We start from the raw sequence: 19,147 nt of genomic DNA, 5'->3' as shown, positions 1-19,147 counted from the left end.
AATAGTGATGTCAAGAATAAAAATGGGGACATAACTATAGAAACTGAAGATAGTCAAGAAATAAAAAGAGGAGGGGCACCTATCTGGCTCAGTTGGTGGAGCATGTGACCCTTGATCTTAGGGTCACAAGTTCGAGCCTCATGCTGGATTTAGAAACTACTAAAAAAATTTTAAAAATATAAAAAAATAAAAAAGAGGAAATTATGAATAATTTTTGCCAATACTTTGAAAATTTAGACGAAATGAACACACTTTCAGAGAAATACAACTTATCTTAGCTGACACAAGAAGAAATAGAAAATCAAAACAGTCCTGTAGCTATTAAAGAAAATGAAACCATTATTTAAGCTTTCTCACAAATGTAACTCCAGGAATAGATTTTATCACCATTTAGGAGAGAAATGCCAATCTTACACAAAACTTTTCCAAAGAAGAGAAAGGGAATAGGAACTGCCCAAGTCATAGAAGGCTGTTTTATGAGCAAAGTCCTTTGTGGACTTTAGGAAAAAGGGATTGCAGACCTAGTACATTTATGAACACAAAACCTCAAGCAAAATATTAGCAAGAATATAAAAAAGGATAAGATATCACAACAAAATTCTGTTTTGTCCAGTCATTCAAGGCTGGTAAAGTATTTCTAAATCAATGCATTTCCCCACATTAACAGAACAAGGGAGGAAATCATTTAATCATGTTAGTAGGAGCAGAAAAGTCTTGGTTAACATCAGCATTCATGCATAATAAATCCCTTAGCAAACTAGGAATAGAAGGGAACTTTATTAAGCTGACAAAGCATAACTACAACACACCTACAGAAACATTATTTTTAATGGTGAAATGTTGAAAGATTTCTCATTGAGATCAGGAACAAGATTAAAATGTCCATTCTCATTATTTCTGCATGACATTGAACTAGAGGTTTAGCCAGCGCAGTGAGGCAAGAAGAAGTAAAAGGATTGAAAAGGATTAAATTTTGAAAAGGGTTGAAAAGGATTAGGATTGAAAAGGAGTAAATAAAATTTTTTTATTTCATTATTTGTATGTGATATGACTGAGTATGTAGAAAATCCAAAATAATCTACTGTGAGAATTAACAGGTGATTTTGGCTAGATCATTGTCTATAAGGCCAGCATAAAACATGATAAAAAAATAAGAAATCTTAAAAACAAGCTGATACACCAGCAAAGTGGAAAATTAAAACAAAAATTAAAGGATACCATTCTTAATATCAAATGGAAGCTATTTACACAGAAAACTATACATCATCTGGAGAAATCAGTGAAAATGTAAATAAATGTGGGGGACCCATGTTCATGTATTAGAAGCCTGAAGCTCATGTCACCTTTCTCAGAACTGATGTATAGATTCAATGTGTTTCTAGCCAAGTTCACAAGGGGTGGGACTTGGTAAATTTATTCTAAAACGTATGCAGAAAAGCTAAGAATCAAGGATAGTGATGCACTCTTGAAGTACAGCATGGAGGCTTTATGGCATTGGATAAGAAATTCCATCATAAAGCTGAAATAACTAGGATGGGGTGGCATTGGGGCAAGGACACAGAAAAAGATCAGTCCAGACACACATCTACATGCATATGGGAGCTTGGTTATGGCAAAGGAGGAAGGACGTGCCTTTCAAGTAAATGGCTTATGGGATAGTTAGATATCCATAGATCCACATGGAACAAGTGAAACTTACCTCTCCTATGCTCGACACCCTAGTGTCATCTTGTGTAAAACATGAAATAGTCAAGCGTCAGGAAGCTAACAGGAAGGTAGGGAGCTGGGCCAGGAAGACATTTTCTAGATCAGACATGAAGACATGAGCCATAAAGGAAAAGATTGGTCAGTCGGGCTATCGAAACCAACCTCTCTGTTCATCAAGGGACACCATTTGGAGAGAGCAATGCAAGCAGCAGAGAGGAGGAAGGCATTTTCAGGGCATAAAACAGAAAAAAGCTCATTTCCATGGTGTGTAAGAGAGCTAGCCAGCAATGAGGAAGAGGTAGGTATAGGGAACAACCTTGACTTGAAGGGTATGCCCAAGGATGGGTGCCTAGAGTTTGATGAGCACTTAGAAACTCACCCGAACTCTGAGGGGCCGTGGAATTGCACACTGAAATCACCCTGCTCTGTACCCACAGACTCTCAACCTCCAGGCTGATCGCATACCTTGTGGCTGCTTAGTAAAACCACTCTGAAAACCTTGTTTTTCCACCAAAGCTGGGTACCCACATACCCAATGACCGACAGCTTCGCTCCCAGGCACACGCCCAACAAACCCTCACACAAGACACTGGACATGTACACAGAGTTGGGCATGTCTTCACAGCGTGGCCATGGTCCCCTGCTGGGGCAGCCCGGATGGCTGTCAACCAGAGGCCGGGGGGACGTGGGCCGGATGTCACCCAATGATGAAAAGCAACACTCCACCGTGACACACAGCAGTGTGGACAAATCTCAGGCTGAGAAGCCGGACCTCCGTGAGGACATGCTACGTGACTCCATTCACAGCTGTAAGAAACAGGCAAACCCCCCGCTCATGAGGAGTGTTGGGCATACCAGCCATGGAACACGAAGGGGCCTGAGGGGTGATTACCAACGAGCGGGGCTGCTGGGAGCCTCGGAGGGGGGGATGTGGCAGTGGGAGGGTGCTGTCAGCACCACACCTCTCGACTTGGGGGTCGTGATGCGCACGTTGGCTTTCTGATGACCCTTAACAACATGGGTCCGACTGCAAGGGTCTGCCTAGACACGGAGTTTCTTTGAAAGACACGGAGCAGCGCTGTAAATGTATTTTCTCCTCCCTGCGACTGTCTCAGTAATATTTTTTTCCCTCTAGCTTATTTTATTATCCGGTATAAGACATGTGTAACGTACAAAATATGTGTTCATCTCTGTGTTCTGTTATTGTCAGGCTTCCGATCAACAGTAAACTATCAGTAGTTACGTTTTGGGGAATCGGCGCCTCTCACACCCACTATGTCCAAGGGTCAACTGTACATTCACAGGTTTGGTTTGGGCGCTTTTCTGTGTGTGGGTCACACTTCACAGTAAAAATGATTTTGAAGAAAACAAAAACGTTGTGCGCATGTCAGCCCTTCCCTCATCATCCTGCCCCCACGCTCCTTTGTGAAAACATTTCCTGGAGGAGACATTTCAACCCAAATGAGAAAGAAATGTATAAAAGAGGAGGAAATTGAATCCAGGAAATGTAGGTATCATCCTGATGTGCGGAGTGAAAAGAAATGTCCCCAGGTAGGTGTCACACCAAAAATGGGTACAGCTGAGAGCCGAACAGTTTTGTGGATATGTGTCATGTACGCGCAAATGTGCCACGTGCTGACGTCAGTGTTGGAAGGTTTGGCTCCTGCCGGAGGCTCCAGGGCAGAACCCTTTCCTCCAGCTTCTAGAGGCTCCCTATGTTCCCCAGCCCCTTCCTCACATCCCGCCAGCTTCTGCTTCTGTCCCTACATCTTCTGCTCTGACCATCCTGTCTCCCTCCAGTCGGGACCCTGTGACCCCGGGTCCTGCTTGGATCATCCAGGATAAGCTCCCGTGTCAGGAGCCTTCACTTGACCATGGTTGTGAGGTCTCCCTGGCTGTGGATTGTTATACAGACAGATGGTCAGTGAGAACAGAGCCTGGGAAGCGTCCAGGTAACGGCTGGAGAAAGCAGGTGGAGTGGAAGGAGAGAGTGCAGAGCTGGATTCCAGAAGACCTGAAGACTGTGGACCAAGAGCAGGGCAGCTGGAGGACAGGCGTGTCCACATAGACATGGGGTCAGAGCAGGTGTCCCCAGGCACTGTTCAAGCCAGGGTAACAGTGGCAGGTGTCCTGCTGTTTCCCTGGTTCTGACCCATTCCAGAGCTTCCATCTCTGTCATCCGTGTTCTGGATCCAGTAATCCCCTTGGGGGTGGGGAGAGGCCCTGGAAGGAGGAGGAGGCCGTGACCCTCAAGACCAGCCCCTCCTGGAGATCCTGGCCCAGCCCCACGCACTCAGGCAGCGGATGTTGTCCTGTGCAGCTGTGGCCACAGCTGTCTGCTCCAGCCCAGCCCTGGTCCTCCAGAGGCCAGCCAGGAGCTCACATGTGATCCCATGTCCTACTCTCTGGGGCTCAGTTCCCACCCCTGTCCAATGGGGCATTTGGAGCCAGGGACGTGTGATACTCCTTCTGGTCCTGTCCTTCCTGGGTTCCAGGTGTTTACAGGGGCCCCCGAAGCTGGAACGGTTGCTTCTCCCTGAGGGCCCTGCCCTTGTCAGCACCCCGTTTACAGCTCCCAGGACAGAGAGTGGAGGGGTGGCCTGTAAATCCAGCCACTGGGGCTTGCGTCAGGAGCCTGCAGGTTGCACAACATCTCTTGGCAGCTGGCAGGGTCTGGAAAAGTTGTTTTTAGCTGGGTGCAGCTGGAGGACCATCAGGGAAGTCGGCTTCTCCCAGCTGGGGGGTGGGGGCAGGGCTGGGTGGCTGGCGGAGGACAGAGGGCTTGAACACCACAGAGCCCAATTCCACTGCTGCAGGCCCCGCATCAGGGGAGGGCGCCTTCCTCCCCAGGGAGCGGCAGGCATAGGCCTCCCTGAGTGCAGCAGCCCAGAGCTGGAGTCCCCAACACGGGTTGGCCAGAAAGGGCAAAGCCAAGACCACAGCCCAGGCCTGGCTGACTCCTGAGCTCAGAGACCCCCACATCCCACTTCCCACTTCCCAGATGGATAATCTGAGACTAGGGGGGATGGCCCTGGTCATCCATGGGGCTGATGGCAGGGAGTGAGAGGGTGGGAAGTGACATTTTGGGACACCTTGAGTGTCCCTGACACTCAGACCCTGAGTCGGGAGCCTTGATGTGACTTTTAATTCAGTGTTAATTGCAGCAAAGCAAGTGCCTTCTGGCCGAACCCCGTTCTTCTCTGGGCAGTGGCCACCCCCTTTCTGGGTCCTGCTCCTGCCCCCTTTCTTTCCTTCCCCTCCAGACTCAAGGGTTTCAGGGTGGCAGCAGTTGGGGAGGGGTGAAGCTGACAGTTTAATTGCCACTGAGGCCATTTTCAGGGAGCCCAGTCCATCCCAGGTGCAGACCTTGGGGCCAAGGTCCTGAAATGCCCTGAAATGCCCGAGATCCCCAACAGCCAGGGATGTTGGTGCCCTGCCTGCAACCCACCCCTCTGCCACCTCTGAGGTCTCCTATAGCTGCAAGGGACAGTTGTGGGCTCGCTATCCGTGGTAGCTCATGTGCCCGGGGCTCTCTGCCCCCCAGCCTGAGGGTTTTCCTCAGCACAGCACAAGGTGGCTAAGCCTTGCACAGGCCAGCCGGGTGCAAGGACCTCACTCCCCCCACAGTAGACCCGCAGCCTCATGGTAGCCTGGGTGTGGAGAGAAGTGCTCAGTGCACATGGTAATTGGAGCCCAAGGATTGCGAAACTGGGGTGTTGAACCACAGCACAGTGTCCTCATTAAAAGCTGCTTGCGACAGTTCCTGGTCCTTTTCTGGGTGTGGATGCCACGTGCCCTTTGGTCTGATTCTCCCCATTTCACTGGCCCACCGCGGGGCACACACGCGCAGCCTCACAGATGCCTGGTATGCCCATCTCCAGGAATGTCCCGTGAGCCCCTCTAGGTACCACACGGAATTCCCACTGCTGCCACGCTAGCTTAGGCCACCTTCCAAAACTTCCCTGTGGGGGGCCCATTTAAATCTGGACCTGTCAAGCCTCAGGCTCTCAAAGTGTGGAAGGGCATGAAGACTGGCAATTGTCCACCCCTCCCTAAGGGGAAGGTGGCCAGTGGTCACACGGCTCACTGGGGACAGACCCTGTCACCCTGTGAGGCTTAGATCAGGGAGTTCTCTATCTTCCTGGACTCGAGGGTCCAGAACCCAGGCCTGGGCCTCTCACTCTCAGATCAGCTAGGTGCCCCTCACCCTCACCCTGGCACTCCCACTTGCTTCCCCGGGGGTGGGGGCAAGCGCTTGCCCTGGGCAAGTCAGAACTCTCAATGCCCCCTGCCCCCGGCTGGGTCCTGGGCAATCCACTTTGTCTCTTCCTGCCTTGTTTCCCCATCGCTGGGTGAGGTGACCTGTAGCAGACACAGAGAAGCTTTGGGGGATATGGAGCACGGCTTAGCTGGGGCTCGCTGCAAGCCGGGCACCTTTTCAAGCACCCCCCACCTCCCGCCTTGGGGGCGGTGCTATCTGCGTCCTGTCTACACCCGCAAGAGGATAAGGCCAGGGCAGGAAAGCATCTTGCCTGAGACCACAGACCAGGAGAAAGTTGGGGAGCTGGCCCGATGCCCCTGTGCTCAGCGTGGTTTCCCCTGGCCCTCAGCGGGCTGATGTGTCAGTTCTCCATTCAAGAGAAGCTGTGGCTGGTGGGGGTGGGCTTCCCGGAGCACCCCTGCTGGCTAAGGACCATGTGCTTGTAAACTTTAATTTCCATACAGTAGAGAAACATACAGTACAAGCAACACAGGGAATCCATTGTACAGCAAAGCTCACATGTACACCTCACCACACACTTGCCCCCCTGCCGCTCTAGGGGTGATTCCGTGAGTCCATGCCCCTGCACAGAGCGGCACAGGGGAGGCGAAGCCGGCTCAGTCCTTGCAACCCCACCCCTATCAGGAGGCATCCTCTGCCCAGCACCCTCTGGTCACCTCTGGCGGGGGACGAGCAGCCTTCCAGATGGTGTCAGACACTCTGCTCCTGGCCAGTCTCTGTTCCACCCCAGAAGGTGACATCATCACCAGCCACAGGGCTTGGCTTGGGAAGCCAGGGGACATGCCCTCGGGGCCTGCTCTGAGCCAGGTGCCCACATTTGATTCCCCAAGGTGGTCAGACATGGCCGCCCTCCAGGGCTTCCAGCTGGTGGATGCCACAGCCCTGGTCATTCAGTGTGATGGGCACCATGGGGTCTGGGGCAGGAGCTGGGAGGCCTTCCAAGGGGAGGATGGGTTGGGGCACTGACCTGAGCAGGAGACTCGGAGGGGAGGGTGGGGTAGGAGCAGGTTGGGCATTTAGACAGAGGTTGGACAGGTGTAAAGGCTGGGACTTGCGGGGAGCTCCAAAGGAATGTTCAAAATATCCTGGGCACTTGGAAGGTGGCCCTCAGGAGCATCTGTATGAGGGGGATATCCTGCTGCCCCGTGGTACTGTGATCTGGAAGCCAACTTTCCCGAAGGCTGAGGTGGGTCCCTGGCCAAACCCTGCCTGTGACTCTGCCCCTGGATAGCCACGAGGAGGCCAGCGGCTCTGTTGAGGACCATCCATGGTCCTTCGTCCTGACCCTGTGGGAGGCAGCAGCTCTGGATGGGACCTCTGGGTTAGCACCTGTCCTGGAATGCAGGCTCTGGCACTCAGCGACGTGGGCTCCCACACTCACAGGACCACCTCTGGCGCGATGCTGAACAGGAGGTCATCATTGCCCCTCCGCACCTCCAGCAGCAGAGGGGACTCAGTCAGGACGGCCTCCTGCAGCTCGCTCGAGTCTGACAGAGGGCGCCCGTTGACCTTGACAATGATGTCGCCATCTTGGATTCCCCCTCTGCCAATGGAGAGACACCCAGTCACCGCACATCCCTGCGAGGCCCAGACCCCGCTCAGGGGACAATCTGATCGAACAGGAGTGGTTTAAGAAAAATCACTTCAATGGGTAAGAATAACATCCTGACTGCAAGGTGTTTATACCAGCCGGAAACCCATGTCCTACCATAGGCTAGTGCTTTGTAAGCCTGCTTCTTCTCTACATTATGAGGGTTGGGTTCAAGTTCTGGCTGCAGTCTTTTTGGCTGGGCTGCCGCAGGGCAGGCCTTGGCCCCTTTGAGCCTTAGTTTCCACCTCTACAGTCCCACGTGGGAACACGCTGCAGATTCCAAGGTCCAGGCTGCAGTGAGGGCTGACTCATTAGGCAGCCTTGGTTGGCAGCGGCCACCCTTGCCACTGAGCCCACCGCTCTGGCTCTTAAGGAAGCCTGCCCATGGTCCCTCCCCATAACTGCTGAAACCCTGAATAAGGGGACTGAGTTTGGTGGCTATTCATTGGTTCACAGACCTATGTTTCAACAACTCTACTACAGGCCAGCTGCGGACTGAGCACCTGTGCTCCAGGGTCCACCTCTCCCCATACAACCTCTGAAGCAGCACCACAGAAAACAGGAAGAGGGGTCCTGCTTGGTGGAGGGGGCCCTGTGAGGCTGGAGGCCGGCCTGCCTGGCTCCTCTCTACCCCACTCCCTGCCCTCGCCCTTCACGGACCCCCGAGCACGACCTCCAGCTCCGGGGATCTCTATGAAGACTGCTAACTGCAGCCCACCCACCATTCAGACACAGAGCTGGGGCCTGGATCAGCTGTACAAGCATGAAGTATCTGCACTCCATGGGCTGCCTCAGCTCATGGTGCTGCAGACAGTCAGCTGTTCTCTGGCAGTTTCAAAGAACATGGTACTTTGTCTCATTTGATCTTGACAAAGCCTCCTCAGTGGAGGAAGAGTAGGCCAACTGCCCATTTTGCAGATGGGGAAACAGGCATAGGAAGACCCAGGTGGGCCCACTGCGCTGGTGGAAGTTGGGCTGGATTGGGGTTTGAGCTCTAGGAGGGGGGTGCTCTCCAGTACTCTGTCTTTCAAGACCCAAAGGAAAGGACATGCTGGGCTAAGGAAGGGCACTGCCAATTCTCTAAGGGGGTACATCATCTCTCCAGCCTGACTCTGGCTTAGGTGATAGACCAGAATCCCACCTGCCATTTCTGTGCCATGTCATGTGCTGGGACGGGGCTCAAGGTCATGCAAGGTCACCGAAGTGGGCCCACCCTAGGCCTCATGCCCACGAAACCCCACCCTCCTCCTGTCCAGTGTCCATGCTTCCCATAGGGAGGCCTACCTCTGGGAAGGTGAGTTTGGAACAACCTCTTGCACGTAAATCCCACTGCTGACTGATGGGAAGTCTGGATTGCTGGCCTTTAGTTCTTCCACCAAACTGAAAAAGAAGTTTCACAATGAATGCACTTTTTCTGAGCCTCTAAACTAACTCTGTGGCACAAAACTCTGCTGTTCTCCCCGCAACCACCCAGGCCAGAAGAGGCATCTCCTTTGGACTCTGACACTACTCTGTTTTACCACTGACCACTCTGGGTTGTCACTTGTTCTTCTCAGTGTTGCCCACTTGACATGGGCTCCTCAAGAGAAAGTCTACTGAAGGTGGTTGATTAGAAATGTGGATAGGGGAGGGTGTTGGATAGATGGGAGGGTGGGTGGAAGGAGGGATGAGAAAGAAGGAAAGGTAGAAGAATGGGTGAACTAATGGATGGATGGATGGATGGAGAGATGGGTGGATGGATGGATGGACGGATGGTGTGGTGCATGCATAGACAGATGGTGTGATGGGTGAATGGATGAAAAGACAGAAAGAAAGAACACATTTAATAGAAAGTTTGGTATATTGGTCTGGATTACAAATGGCTGTCAAATTTAATTTCTAGATTAAGAGTTGATTAAATGGGAAGAATTATCATTTTAGGGACTGTATAGTTTTGAGGGTATAATCAATTGAGCATGCTTTAGTTCTCCCCACAGTGCACAATGCTCCTCCTCCTTCTCCAAATCCTTGGACTTGACTTGGCAAATTTTTCTCGCCTTGCTTCCCTTCCTTCTCCCTCTCACACTCCACCCTTTATTTTACTATCAGTGTTTCCAGCCACCCACTCTGCTACAGAGGTGATACCAATGAGTAGGACACAGTTCTCACTCCCAAGGAGTTCAGATTCAAAGTTGAGGGGAGCAGGGCACAACAGGTAATTCTGTCCCCTGGGACCAGTGCAATGCTTCGAAGGGAAGCACAGTTATACAGGGGGGAAAGGTGGTACTCCTCCCACTTGAGTTTCAAGGGGAGTAGAACAGTGTTCCCCCAAAATTCGTGTCCACTGAGAACCTCAGAATGTGACTTTGTGTAGAAATACGGTCTTTAAAGTTCTATTGGTTATGGATATCTAAGTAGTGTCATCCTGACTTAGGGTGAGACCTAAATCCAAGAACTGGTGTTTTTATAAGAGAAAGAGGCCACGTGTGGATGATTGGGGTGGTGTGACTACAAGCCAAGAAACACCTGGAACCCCCAGAAGCAGTGAGAGGCAAGGAAGGACTCTCCCCACAGAGCCTCCAGTGGGAGCACTGACCTGCTGATGCCCTGATTTTGGATGACTAGCTTCCAGAATGTCAAAAGAATGGATTCCTATTGTCTAAAGCCACCAAGTCCATGGTAATTTGTTATGGTAGCCACAAAGGCTTGCTTCCTGGAGGAAGGGGCACCTGAATGGATTCCTGAGGGAACTGAAGGAACCTATTAGACAAAGTGGGGAAAGGTATTGCAGGCAGAGGGCTGGCCTGAGCAGAGGCTTGGGAATCTGAGTGTTCTGGCCCACAGAAACACCTGTAGGCAGCTGGACATAGCTGGGCGGGGTCTGGGAGGAGAGGGGAGGGATGAGGGTGGATGGGCAGCAAGGCTGCATCCTCAGACACTCACTTCGATGTGATGGTCCGCATCCGTATGCCGATGAATCGCTTCTTCCAATCTGGGAACAAAACATGACAGGACCCTGTTAGAGGTACTATTAAAGCCTCTGCCCTCCCTGAGGGGCCAGGTGGGATGGGACCCCCCCCCCCCAGGAGCAAAAAGCAGCAGGATCCATCCCATGTGGTCACAGGCATAGAACCGTCTTTGTCCTCCAGGCTGCTGTTGATGGGCTCAGAGATGTCCTGCCTAGTCTGGTGACTTCCTGCTCACCCTTGCCCACAGGCCCCATGCAACCACAGCAGCTCCCACAGCTGCTCTGCCACTGAACCCCACACCCAAACCCCAGCAGCCATTGGAGGTCTCCTCTCCAGCCTCCATCTCGCAGGCTCCCCAAACTTGCCTGTTCAGATATGAACTTGTTACCTTCTCCTGCCTTCCCCATAAATGATAACATTAGCCAGTAATGCCCAGTGAGCACTGGCCATGTGCCAAGCCCTCCAGTTGGGAGACTTAAACACACAACTTCCCAAGCTGGCAGCTCTATCCCCTTGGCTCTGCCAGTCTGTGACTTAGGAGGTGTCTCAGCCCCAGAAATAACATTTTCATATTTGGAACCACAAAACAAGTCTCAACACAATTAAAATGGCTTATCATGAAAATCAGTAATAGAAGTGTATCTAGAAAATTTCCAATAACTTAGAAATGAAATAACACACTTCTGAATACCTCATCTTCAAAGAAGAAATCAAAAAGGAAATTAGAAAGTATTTAAAACTATATAAAAATGAGAAAACAACATATCAACATTTGTGAGGTGCAGGTAAAGCAGCACATGGGGGAAATTAATAGTACCAGAGCGCCAATATCAGAGAAGAAGAAAGGTCTCACATCAGTGATTTCAGCTTTCACCATAAGAACTAGAAAGAGAAGACTGAATGAACCCAGTGTAAGCAGAAGAAAGGGAATAATAAAGACTAGAAATCAATGAGATAGAAAACAAATTCAAAACAGAAAATAAATGAAAGGCAGAAGCTTATTCTTGGAGATCAATAAAATCAATAAGGATTCAACCAGACTGATTAGCCAAAAGAAGAAAAAATAAAAAGACAAGACAATTATCCATTTCAGGATCAGGCATGGGAGAAGAGACATCACCACAGAGGCTACAGTATTGCAAGGGTAAAAAGATGTAATTATGAAAAACTGGATGCCAACACATTTGACAACTCAGATAAAATGCACACATTTCTTGAATTTTCCAAACTGCCAAACCTCACTCAAGAAGAAGCAGATAACCGCAGAAGCCCCATCTCTATTTTGTAGTTAAAAATCTTCCCACAAAGAAAATGTCAGGGCCAGGTTGTCCCACGGGAGAACTCTACCTAATGTTTAGGAAAGAAATAGTATCAGCTTTGCAGAAACTCTTCTGGAAAACTGAAAATGAGTGAATACTTCTGTGATGCTGTGATTTATAATAAGAAATATATGTTTTGGTTTTCATTTATGGTTCCCAGCACATGGCCCCTAAAACTTCTGTAATTCCCTGTGACAAGCACTCTGGGGACATATGTTTGCTGCCAGCTCCTGAAATAGCCTCACGGTGATAAATGTGCAAAGGGTGTCTTCTGTTACTCATAACACAAGCCCCTTTCAACCACTCCCAAGTGTATGTTACTGAGGTGATTTTGAGAAGACCTTAAGGTTGGGGCTGGTTGCCAGGAAGCCTACAATGTGATTAGGGGGTTGAACTTTCAGCCCCAACCTCCATGCCACCTCTGGGGAGAGGTGAGGGACTGGAGGTGAACATAATCACAAATGGCAGTGATTGAACCAATCATGCCTACACAGTGAAGCCTCCATACAACCCCAAGAGGGAGAGTCAGAGAGCTTTCAGGTTGGTGGACATGGAGGAGCTCTTTGTCCTTTCCCAGACCTACCCTGTACACCTCTCCTATTGTTCTTGAATTCTACATCTTTACACACAAACTGACAATGTAGCAAGTAAACTGTTTTCCTGAGCTGTGTGAGCTACTCCAGCAAATGATCAAAACCAAGGAGGAGGCTGTGGGAACCCCACATCTCCAGCTGGTGGGCCAGAAGCACAGACGAAAGGCTGGACTTGTAATTGGCACCTGAAGTGGGGGTGGTTTTGTGCAACCTTAGCCACGGGTTCTGACACCCTCTCCACGTAGACAGTGCCAGACTTGGGTGAAATGGTAGGACAGACTGCTGGTGCAGGGGATCCTTTTGCATTTGGTCACCAGAATGTCAGAAGTGAAGCTGTGTTATAGCAGAGAACTGAGGACAGACAAGAGGCACAGGAGGGGTGTTCTTCCTAAAAACCACCCAACCATCATCCGGTACCCAAAACTGCTAAAGAATACTAGACCAACACCCCTCATGAAGATGGCTGCAAAAAACACTTAAACATTTTCAGCAAATCAAATCCAGCAATATATACTAATGACAATACATCAATATGGGGGAGCTTTATCGCAGAAATGCAAGGATGGTTTAACATTCAAAAATCAGCCAACGCAATTCACATTAACAGACTACAAAGGAAAGCCATAATCTCAAATGGCGCAGAAAAGTGTCTGACAAAATCTTCTAACCCCATCTGTTCCTAGGAAAAACTATGAATTCAAGGGGACTTTTTCCATCTGATGAAGGACACCTTCAAGAGACATTGAGTGAGCATCCTACTTGTGGGTAAGAGTCTCGAGACTTCTCCCCCAAGGGCAAGAAGGACGCCAGGCATCCACTCTCACCACCTTCCTATTCAATATCTTAGGAAGACTCCAGCCAGTCTAGAAAAGGCATCTAGACTGGAAAGAAAGATGCAAAACTCTTTCTGTGCGCAGACTGCAGAACCATCTGCGTGCAAAATCTGACGGAACCCACAGGAATTCCTACCAGCATAATCTGTCAACATCATGGGATCTCTTATGATTAACTGATATATGAAAATCAACTTTACTTGTATATCCTGGTAACGAACAATCGGAAATTGAACTTTAACATTGAACAACTAAAACAATTGAAATCGAAATCAGGAATTGATAAGCTGATTCTAAAATCCATTTGGAAATGCAAAACCAAAACAATGTTGGAGGCAGGACAAAGCGGGAGGACTGTTGTCGCCTGACCTGAAAACACAGCAGAGAGGTGATATTCAGGACAGACAGACAATTGGGACAGAAAGGGCTCATTCTACTTTCTACAAAGGAGCAAAAGCAATTCAGTGGAGAAAAACACATGATGTTGGAATTGACTCTCCAAGGCAGAAAAAAAAAAAAAGAAGGAGAACTTTGATTCATACTTCGCACTCTTAAAAAATTAGTTAAAAATGCATCATTGTCCTAATGTGAAGACCTCAGAAAGTAAACTGCTGGAAGAAAATGTAGAATTTAGTCCTGACCTTTGGCTACCCAAGATTTCTTAGATAGAATTCCACACACATTAAAAAAAATTGGCAATGGAGACTTCATAGAAATTGACAAAACACCCCTCTTTGAAGGCTCCATCAGGAGAATGAAAAGTTAAGCAGCAGGAGGAGACATTTCAGCTCATCTCTCTGACAAAGGCTCCCATCCAGAATGCATCCAGACCCTTCTCAAAACCTGGGAAAACCACAAACAACTCAACTTTTTAAAGTGGGCAAAATCTCAACTAACATTTTCGCACAGAAAATCGATGGTCGATGGTTGGGATCGATGGCCCCGAGTGAGAGGAGGCTAGGAGGTTTGGGGGTGGGGAGGGAGGGGAAGCTGCCAGCTGGCGGCTCTGCTGGATTGGTGGCTCTGGTGTTTACCCCCAGCAGGTACAGCCCCAGGACACTTCCCAGCAGAGATGGGCCCATGGTCTGCCCTATATTTTGAAAGGACCCCTTGGCTGGGAAGGGTCTTTGAAGCAAAGGCAGCTGCATAACCTGGTGTAGCACTCCGCGATGGGGCCAGGCTGGAGATTGGAATCTGGGAGTCACTCCCTAAATGGCATTTTCATCCACAGTTAGGGTGAGGTCCTCAGAGGTAGGAAAAAGACCCGGGCAGAAGCCTTGGTGCTGGCCCCTGGTCAGCATTGCCCAGAGCCCCAAGGTCACGCTTCAGAACAGGAAGGAGCCTGAGCTTCCAGTGCTTGTGCGTGAGCAGCACCCTGGCCAGGCCAAGGTGCAGTCCTGCCCCCTGTGAGGCAGAAGCCATCCCATTAGGGCCTTTGTTTGGAAGCCCACTGCACACCCCAGAACCAGCAGGTTTGGCCAGATGTGGCTTCTCCAGAAACCCTGGGCAGTAGGGCTGGGGCATGGTGGCCTGATGGAGTTTCTGGGTCAGCAGACAACCTTGCATCTCCTCCTTCACAGGGAGATCACCCAAATGTGGAGGGTCCCGCATGCTGGGCTGGGAGCCTGGAGGTGGTGGGCTGGAGGGCCTGACTTTGTTTCCTGTTCCACATGCTAGGGACTGGTGTGTGGTTCACAAAGCCAGGGAACGCTTGCCACTGGTCCCGACTGCTGGGCTGGGGCGAGCCAAGCTCAGGAGAGCCTCCGGCACCTTGGAGAAGAGACAGTGGGCTTCCAAGCATGGGTGCTGTCCCCTCACACCCGTGCCTCTGGCTGCTGCCTCCTGGTCCAGGGGAAACAATCTCACCCGCAGGTGTCCCCAGTCTGCCCGATCCTGGAGGCCAGGGAATGTGCTTTCCAGTGCCTCCCCACAGCTCTCCCTGGGCACACATGCCACAGAGACCCCCAGGGCAGGAGACAAGTCATGTTTCCACTCCCCAGGTTGGATGGGACCCCACTGTTCACAGAGGGCCTGACATCCATAACCACCCAGCCCCACTGACCCAAACGCCCCCGGGGGTGAACCCCCAAACCCTCCTGGAGCCTGAAGCTGAGGTTCCCTTGGACCATCATGGTGTTCCCTCTCCCCTCCAGAGACCCCCGGAGCCCTCTGTGCTCCATAGCCCTACACAGGAACAAGAAACCCCCCTTAATGTCTCCTTGGTTTAACTTAAGCATGCCTTGTTTTAAAGAACTTTAGATTAACCTGGTTTAAGTATTTTGATGATTTTATTAAGACAAAACAGCAGAAGCGAACACCAACTTCAGAAGGGCTTTAAATTATAGATTCAGTCGTCCAGCTAAGATTTGTTGGGCTCTCTGACCAGTCCACATGTCCTGGGGGAGGAGACAGCTCTGGGGACAGGGGCTGAGTCTCCCAGGGTGTCTGGGGTGAGGTCAGCACTGACAGGGAGAGTCTCTGCCCAACAAAGGAATGGGCCCTGCTGGCCCCTGGTGGGTTCTAAGAGGGGAGAGGAAGTGAGGCAAGAAGCCAGGGGATGCTATCATCTGATTTCTAACAAATAGTCACCCAACATCTCAGTCTGTACAAAAGGCAGAGCCACCAATTTCCTGGAAGGGAGCCAAAGTCAAGGACACCCTTATGGGGGAGGATAATTACACTAGAAAAGCTCAGTTATTAGAGAAAGCACCAAGGCTATGACAGGTAGGAAGATGCAACCCTGGGTTAAGTTCTGAGCTTCCTAGCAGCCAAGGAGAAAAGATGTGGGGTTAGATGCCCCTCCCCCACCCGTCCAAGAGAAGAAACGTTCAGCTTCTGCAGGGAAGACTGGCTCTCCAGGCCATCTTCACATGAGGGACACCGATGAGCCCAATGGAGTTCTCAACAGGGGTTCTTCACGTGACCAGTCCTCACGGGACTGGTCTTGGCTGCACTGGGCTCCATGCGCTTGGCTGGTGGGATCCTGGAGGATCAGGCAAGCATGGGGAAGCCCTCTGCTCTCAGTGAACTGCTGGTGAAGGGGCTGGGAGAAGACATGGAAGCAATCTGAAGGTGGCACTAGTGGAGTGGCCCAGGTCTGGACGCTGGCCAGGTGGGCACGGGATACAAAATGGTGGGAGGGAGACATTCACTTGGGCTAGAATGAAAGGCAGGAAAGTGGAGGGCAACAGGAAAGCTCCTGAGATCAGGAGACATAGGACCCTCCTCTGGAAGGCAGCTGTGACCACCAACCTTAAGAAGGTGATGGGCAGGCCCTCACTGGGGAGAGTCAGCCATGCCTGGCCTAAGCCTCCCCTCAGGTGGGTGCTCATGGCCATCCAGGCCTGGCTAGGGAGAGCCGGACATCCCTACGTGGACAGGGAGATGGAGCTGAGTGGAAGATGCTTTTCAAGGACTGGGGGCTTGGGTTCCACTCCCCTGGAGGAGAGACTGTCCTCCTGGACAGGCTGTATGACCAGCAGGCGGAAAGGGGGAGTTCTTGGGGATGAGCAGAGTGTCGGGTAGTAGGAAGGAAGGAGGGAGGGGTGACGAGTGAGTGGCTGGTAGAAGGGTGGGAAAAAGGGCAGATGGGTAGATAGGTGGGTGGGTGCATGCGTGGATAGAAGGAAGGGTGGGTTGATAGGTGGATGGATGGAAGGAAGGAAGGGAGGAGGGAGAGAGGGAGGAAGGACACACCAATTCTGTCTGCAGCAGCCCAGAGAAGTGGAGCCTGGTGGCCCAAGCCACTGGAGGTGGGAGGTGGGAGGTGGGTGGGAGGTGGGTGGGAGACCCCTCCCTTCCCCGCTAGAAAGGGAGCATCGGGAGGGACAGGGGTGCCCGGGGCCAAGAGGTAAGGGGAGGAAGACAGAGGCCACAGCTGAGAGGTACGGGCTTCTGGGGACTTCAGGACGGGCATGGGGTGGGCAGGGAAGGAAGGGGTTCCCAGCCTCAGCAGCTCCCAGAGCACCACTCTACCTTTGACGTGCTTATCCTGGAACTCTGCGAGGAAGCGTGTGATGCGGTCGGAGGGGATGGCGAAGGAGATGCCGGCGGCCACCTTGAGCGTGTTGATGCCAATGACCTCGCCGTCCTGGGCGGGGAGGTCAGAGGAGCCGTCACCCCGGAGCCCGAGTACCGAGTACTGTGTCCACCCCCGGCTCCCAGGGCCGAGCCGGTCATCACTGCCCCTGGAGGAGGGGCTCCCAGGGCAGTGCTGAATCTGACCTGGAAAGGCCCTCTGGGGTTTACCTCACTTCTCCCTCCAAACCCGGCCCGTCCTCTCCCTGGCTCAGGGAGCTCATGGTCTGCCCCTCAAGTAGTGCCCACTGAGGAGGACACCTCCAACCCAGGGAGGGGGTGATGAGGCCCCTGGGACCGGAGCTTCTCTCATCCATCCTTCTAGAAGTGGGGCTAGGAGTGTGTGGCCAGGACAGCTCCCCAGTCCCCCACCCTCTCTGTCCCCCAGGAACTGGCCTCCCACTCCACACTTACCTTGCACCCCCTCAATGCCACAGCCTGGGTCACCAGACATAGCCTGGTGTGCACCTGTTTTCCGTCCTCCAGCATGAAGCCCAGGCACAGAGAACACCCATGCTGGGGCTGTGGTTCCCACTCAGCGCCTGCAGGCCGCTCGGGGACAGGGTGAAGCACCCTCTGAACCCTCCCACTCTGGCTGTGCCTTCTCCCCAGACTTGCTTTCTCCTGCATGTCCCTTCTCCATGGCCCAAATGAGGTGTTCCCGCCTCCAGGAAGCCTTCCCTGCCTGGGTTCCTCCAGAATCCCCTCATTGCTCTGCATGTCATGTGGGCACGCTCACATCTGACACGCTGCAGCATGGACAGGAGCTCCCGGGGTGGGGATGGCACACGAGATTTTGGGGCCCCAGGAGCTGAATGGATTTCTGACCTGAACTCCTGGTATATTCTAGAAATCTCACCTGGGATGAGAATGAGCCTGACCTGGCACCCAGGGTGGGCATGGGATCATTGCGGGGGGGGGGGGACCCAAGGGGACTGGGGAAGGACAAGGATACCCCTCAGCACACACGTAAATGCAAGAATGGGGGACCCAGAACAGTGAGCAAGCCTGACCTGTGTGTCCCCTGCCCCAGGTCCTTACTGAGCCCGTGGCCCTGCCTGGCCACAGTTCTGGGTCATCCTCCTTCCTTGGGCAGCCCAGCTGCTCTGGGGGCCTCAGGGGGCCAGGGCAGCATGTGCATGGGGACACATCCTCCTCCAGGGCCTCCAGCCCAGCCATTGGGTGTACAGATCCAAGGCCCCTCTTTAGGGTTCCATCCCTGCCTTGAGGCTGTGCTGTCATGTGAGCAGAGCCCCAGAAAAATAGAGGCTTCTGCCCTTGGGGACACTTACCAGGTTCACCAGTGGTCCCCCGGAGTTCCCGTACTGCAAGGGGAGGAAACTTGATGTGAGCTGAGCCCTGAGCCCCCCCGAGGGTGCCTGAAGTTCTGTCTTCTGATCCTCATTCCAACCGGCACAGAGATGGGTCATCGAATTTCACCCCCAATGGCAGGGAAAGGCCTCACTTCACCCCCATTTCACAGGTAAGGGAGCTGAGGCCCTAGAGGCCACATGGATGGCTGTGGGGTGACCTGTGCGCCCCACACAGACTAACAGGCTCACTCCAGGCTCAGCCATGAGGGGCCTCTGCAAAGGCTCCCATTTCCAGAAGGGCCCAGAGCTCAGCAAACCCACAAGGCTGGGCACTCTGTGAGCTACAGTGACGATACTAACAGCAACAAAAGGAATGCTGGGGTTTTGGGGGTGACTTGGGCAGAGAATCTGCATCTCTGAATGTCTCAGCTCAGGGCAGCAGCTTCTAATGCCTCTGGCAGACCTGGCACCCCCGTGCAGAAGT

At 52.0% G+C, this 19,147-nt stretch overlaps 1 protein-coding gene across 6 annotated transcripts in view; it reads right to left on the bottom strand.

Moving 5' to 3' along the window:
- Positions 1-6,403: 6,403 nt before the first annotated feature.
- HTRA3 (HtrA serine peptidase 3) overlaps positions 6,404-19,147 on the bottom strand; it is a 28,942-nt gene continuing 16,198 nt past the window's right edge. The window contains exons 5-10 of one of the 6 annotated variants that reach the window (XM_059166138.1): positions 18,643-18,675; positions 17,765-17,902; positions 17,249-17,363; positions 10,503-10,551; positions 8,865-8,960; positions 6,404-7,532 (exon numbers count right to left, since the gene is read on the bottom strand). In XM_059166138.1, the coding sequence (XP_059022121.1) occupies positions 7,367-7,532; positions 8,865-8,960; positions 10,503-10,551; positions 17,249-17,363; positions 17,765-17,902; positions 18,643-18,675 (597 nt within the window). In that variant the 3' untranslated portion in view covers positions 6,404-7,366. Of the gene's footprint in view, positions 7,533-8,864; positions 8,961-10,502; positions 10,552-15,542; positions 16,317-17,248; positions 17,364-17,764; positions 17,903-18,642; positions 18,676-19,147 lie in introns of those variants that run through there. The other 5 variants (XM_059166145.1, XM_059166152.1, XM_059166160.1 and 2 more) reach the window with 5 other exon arrangements.

The sequence above is a fragment of the Mustela lutreola genome, chromosome 1 (genome assembly GCF_030435805.1).
Source record: "Mustela lutreola isolate mMusLut2 chromosome 1, mMusLut2.pri, whole genome shotgun sequence".
Lineage (NCBI taxonomy): Eukaryota > Metazoa > Chordata > Mammalia > Carnivora > Mustelidae > Mustela > Mustela lutreola.
This window is presented reverse-complemented; position numbering and strand designations above follow the sequence as displayed.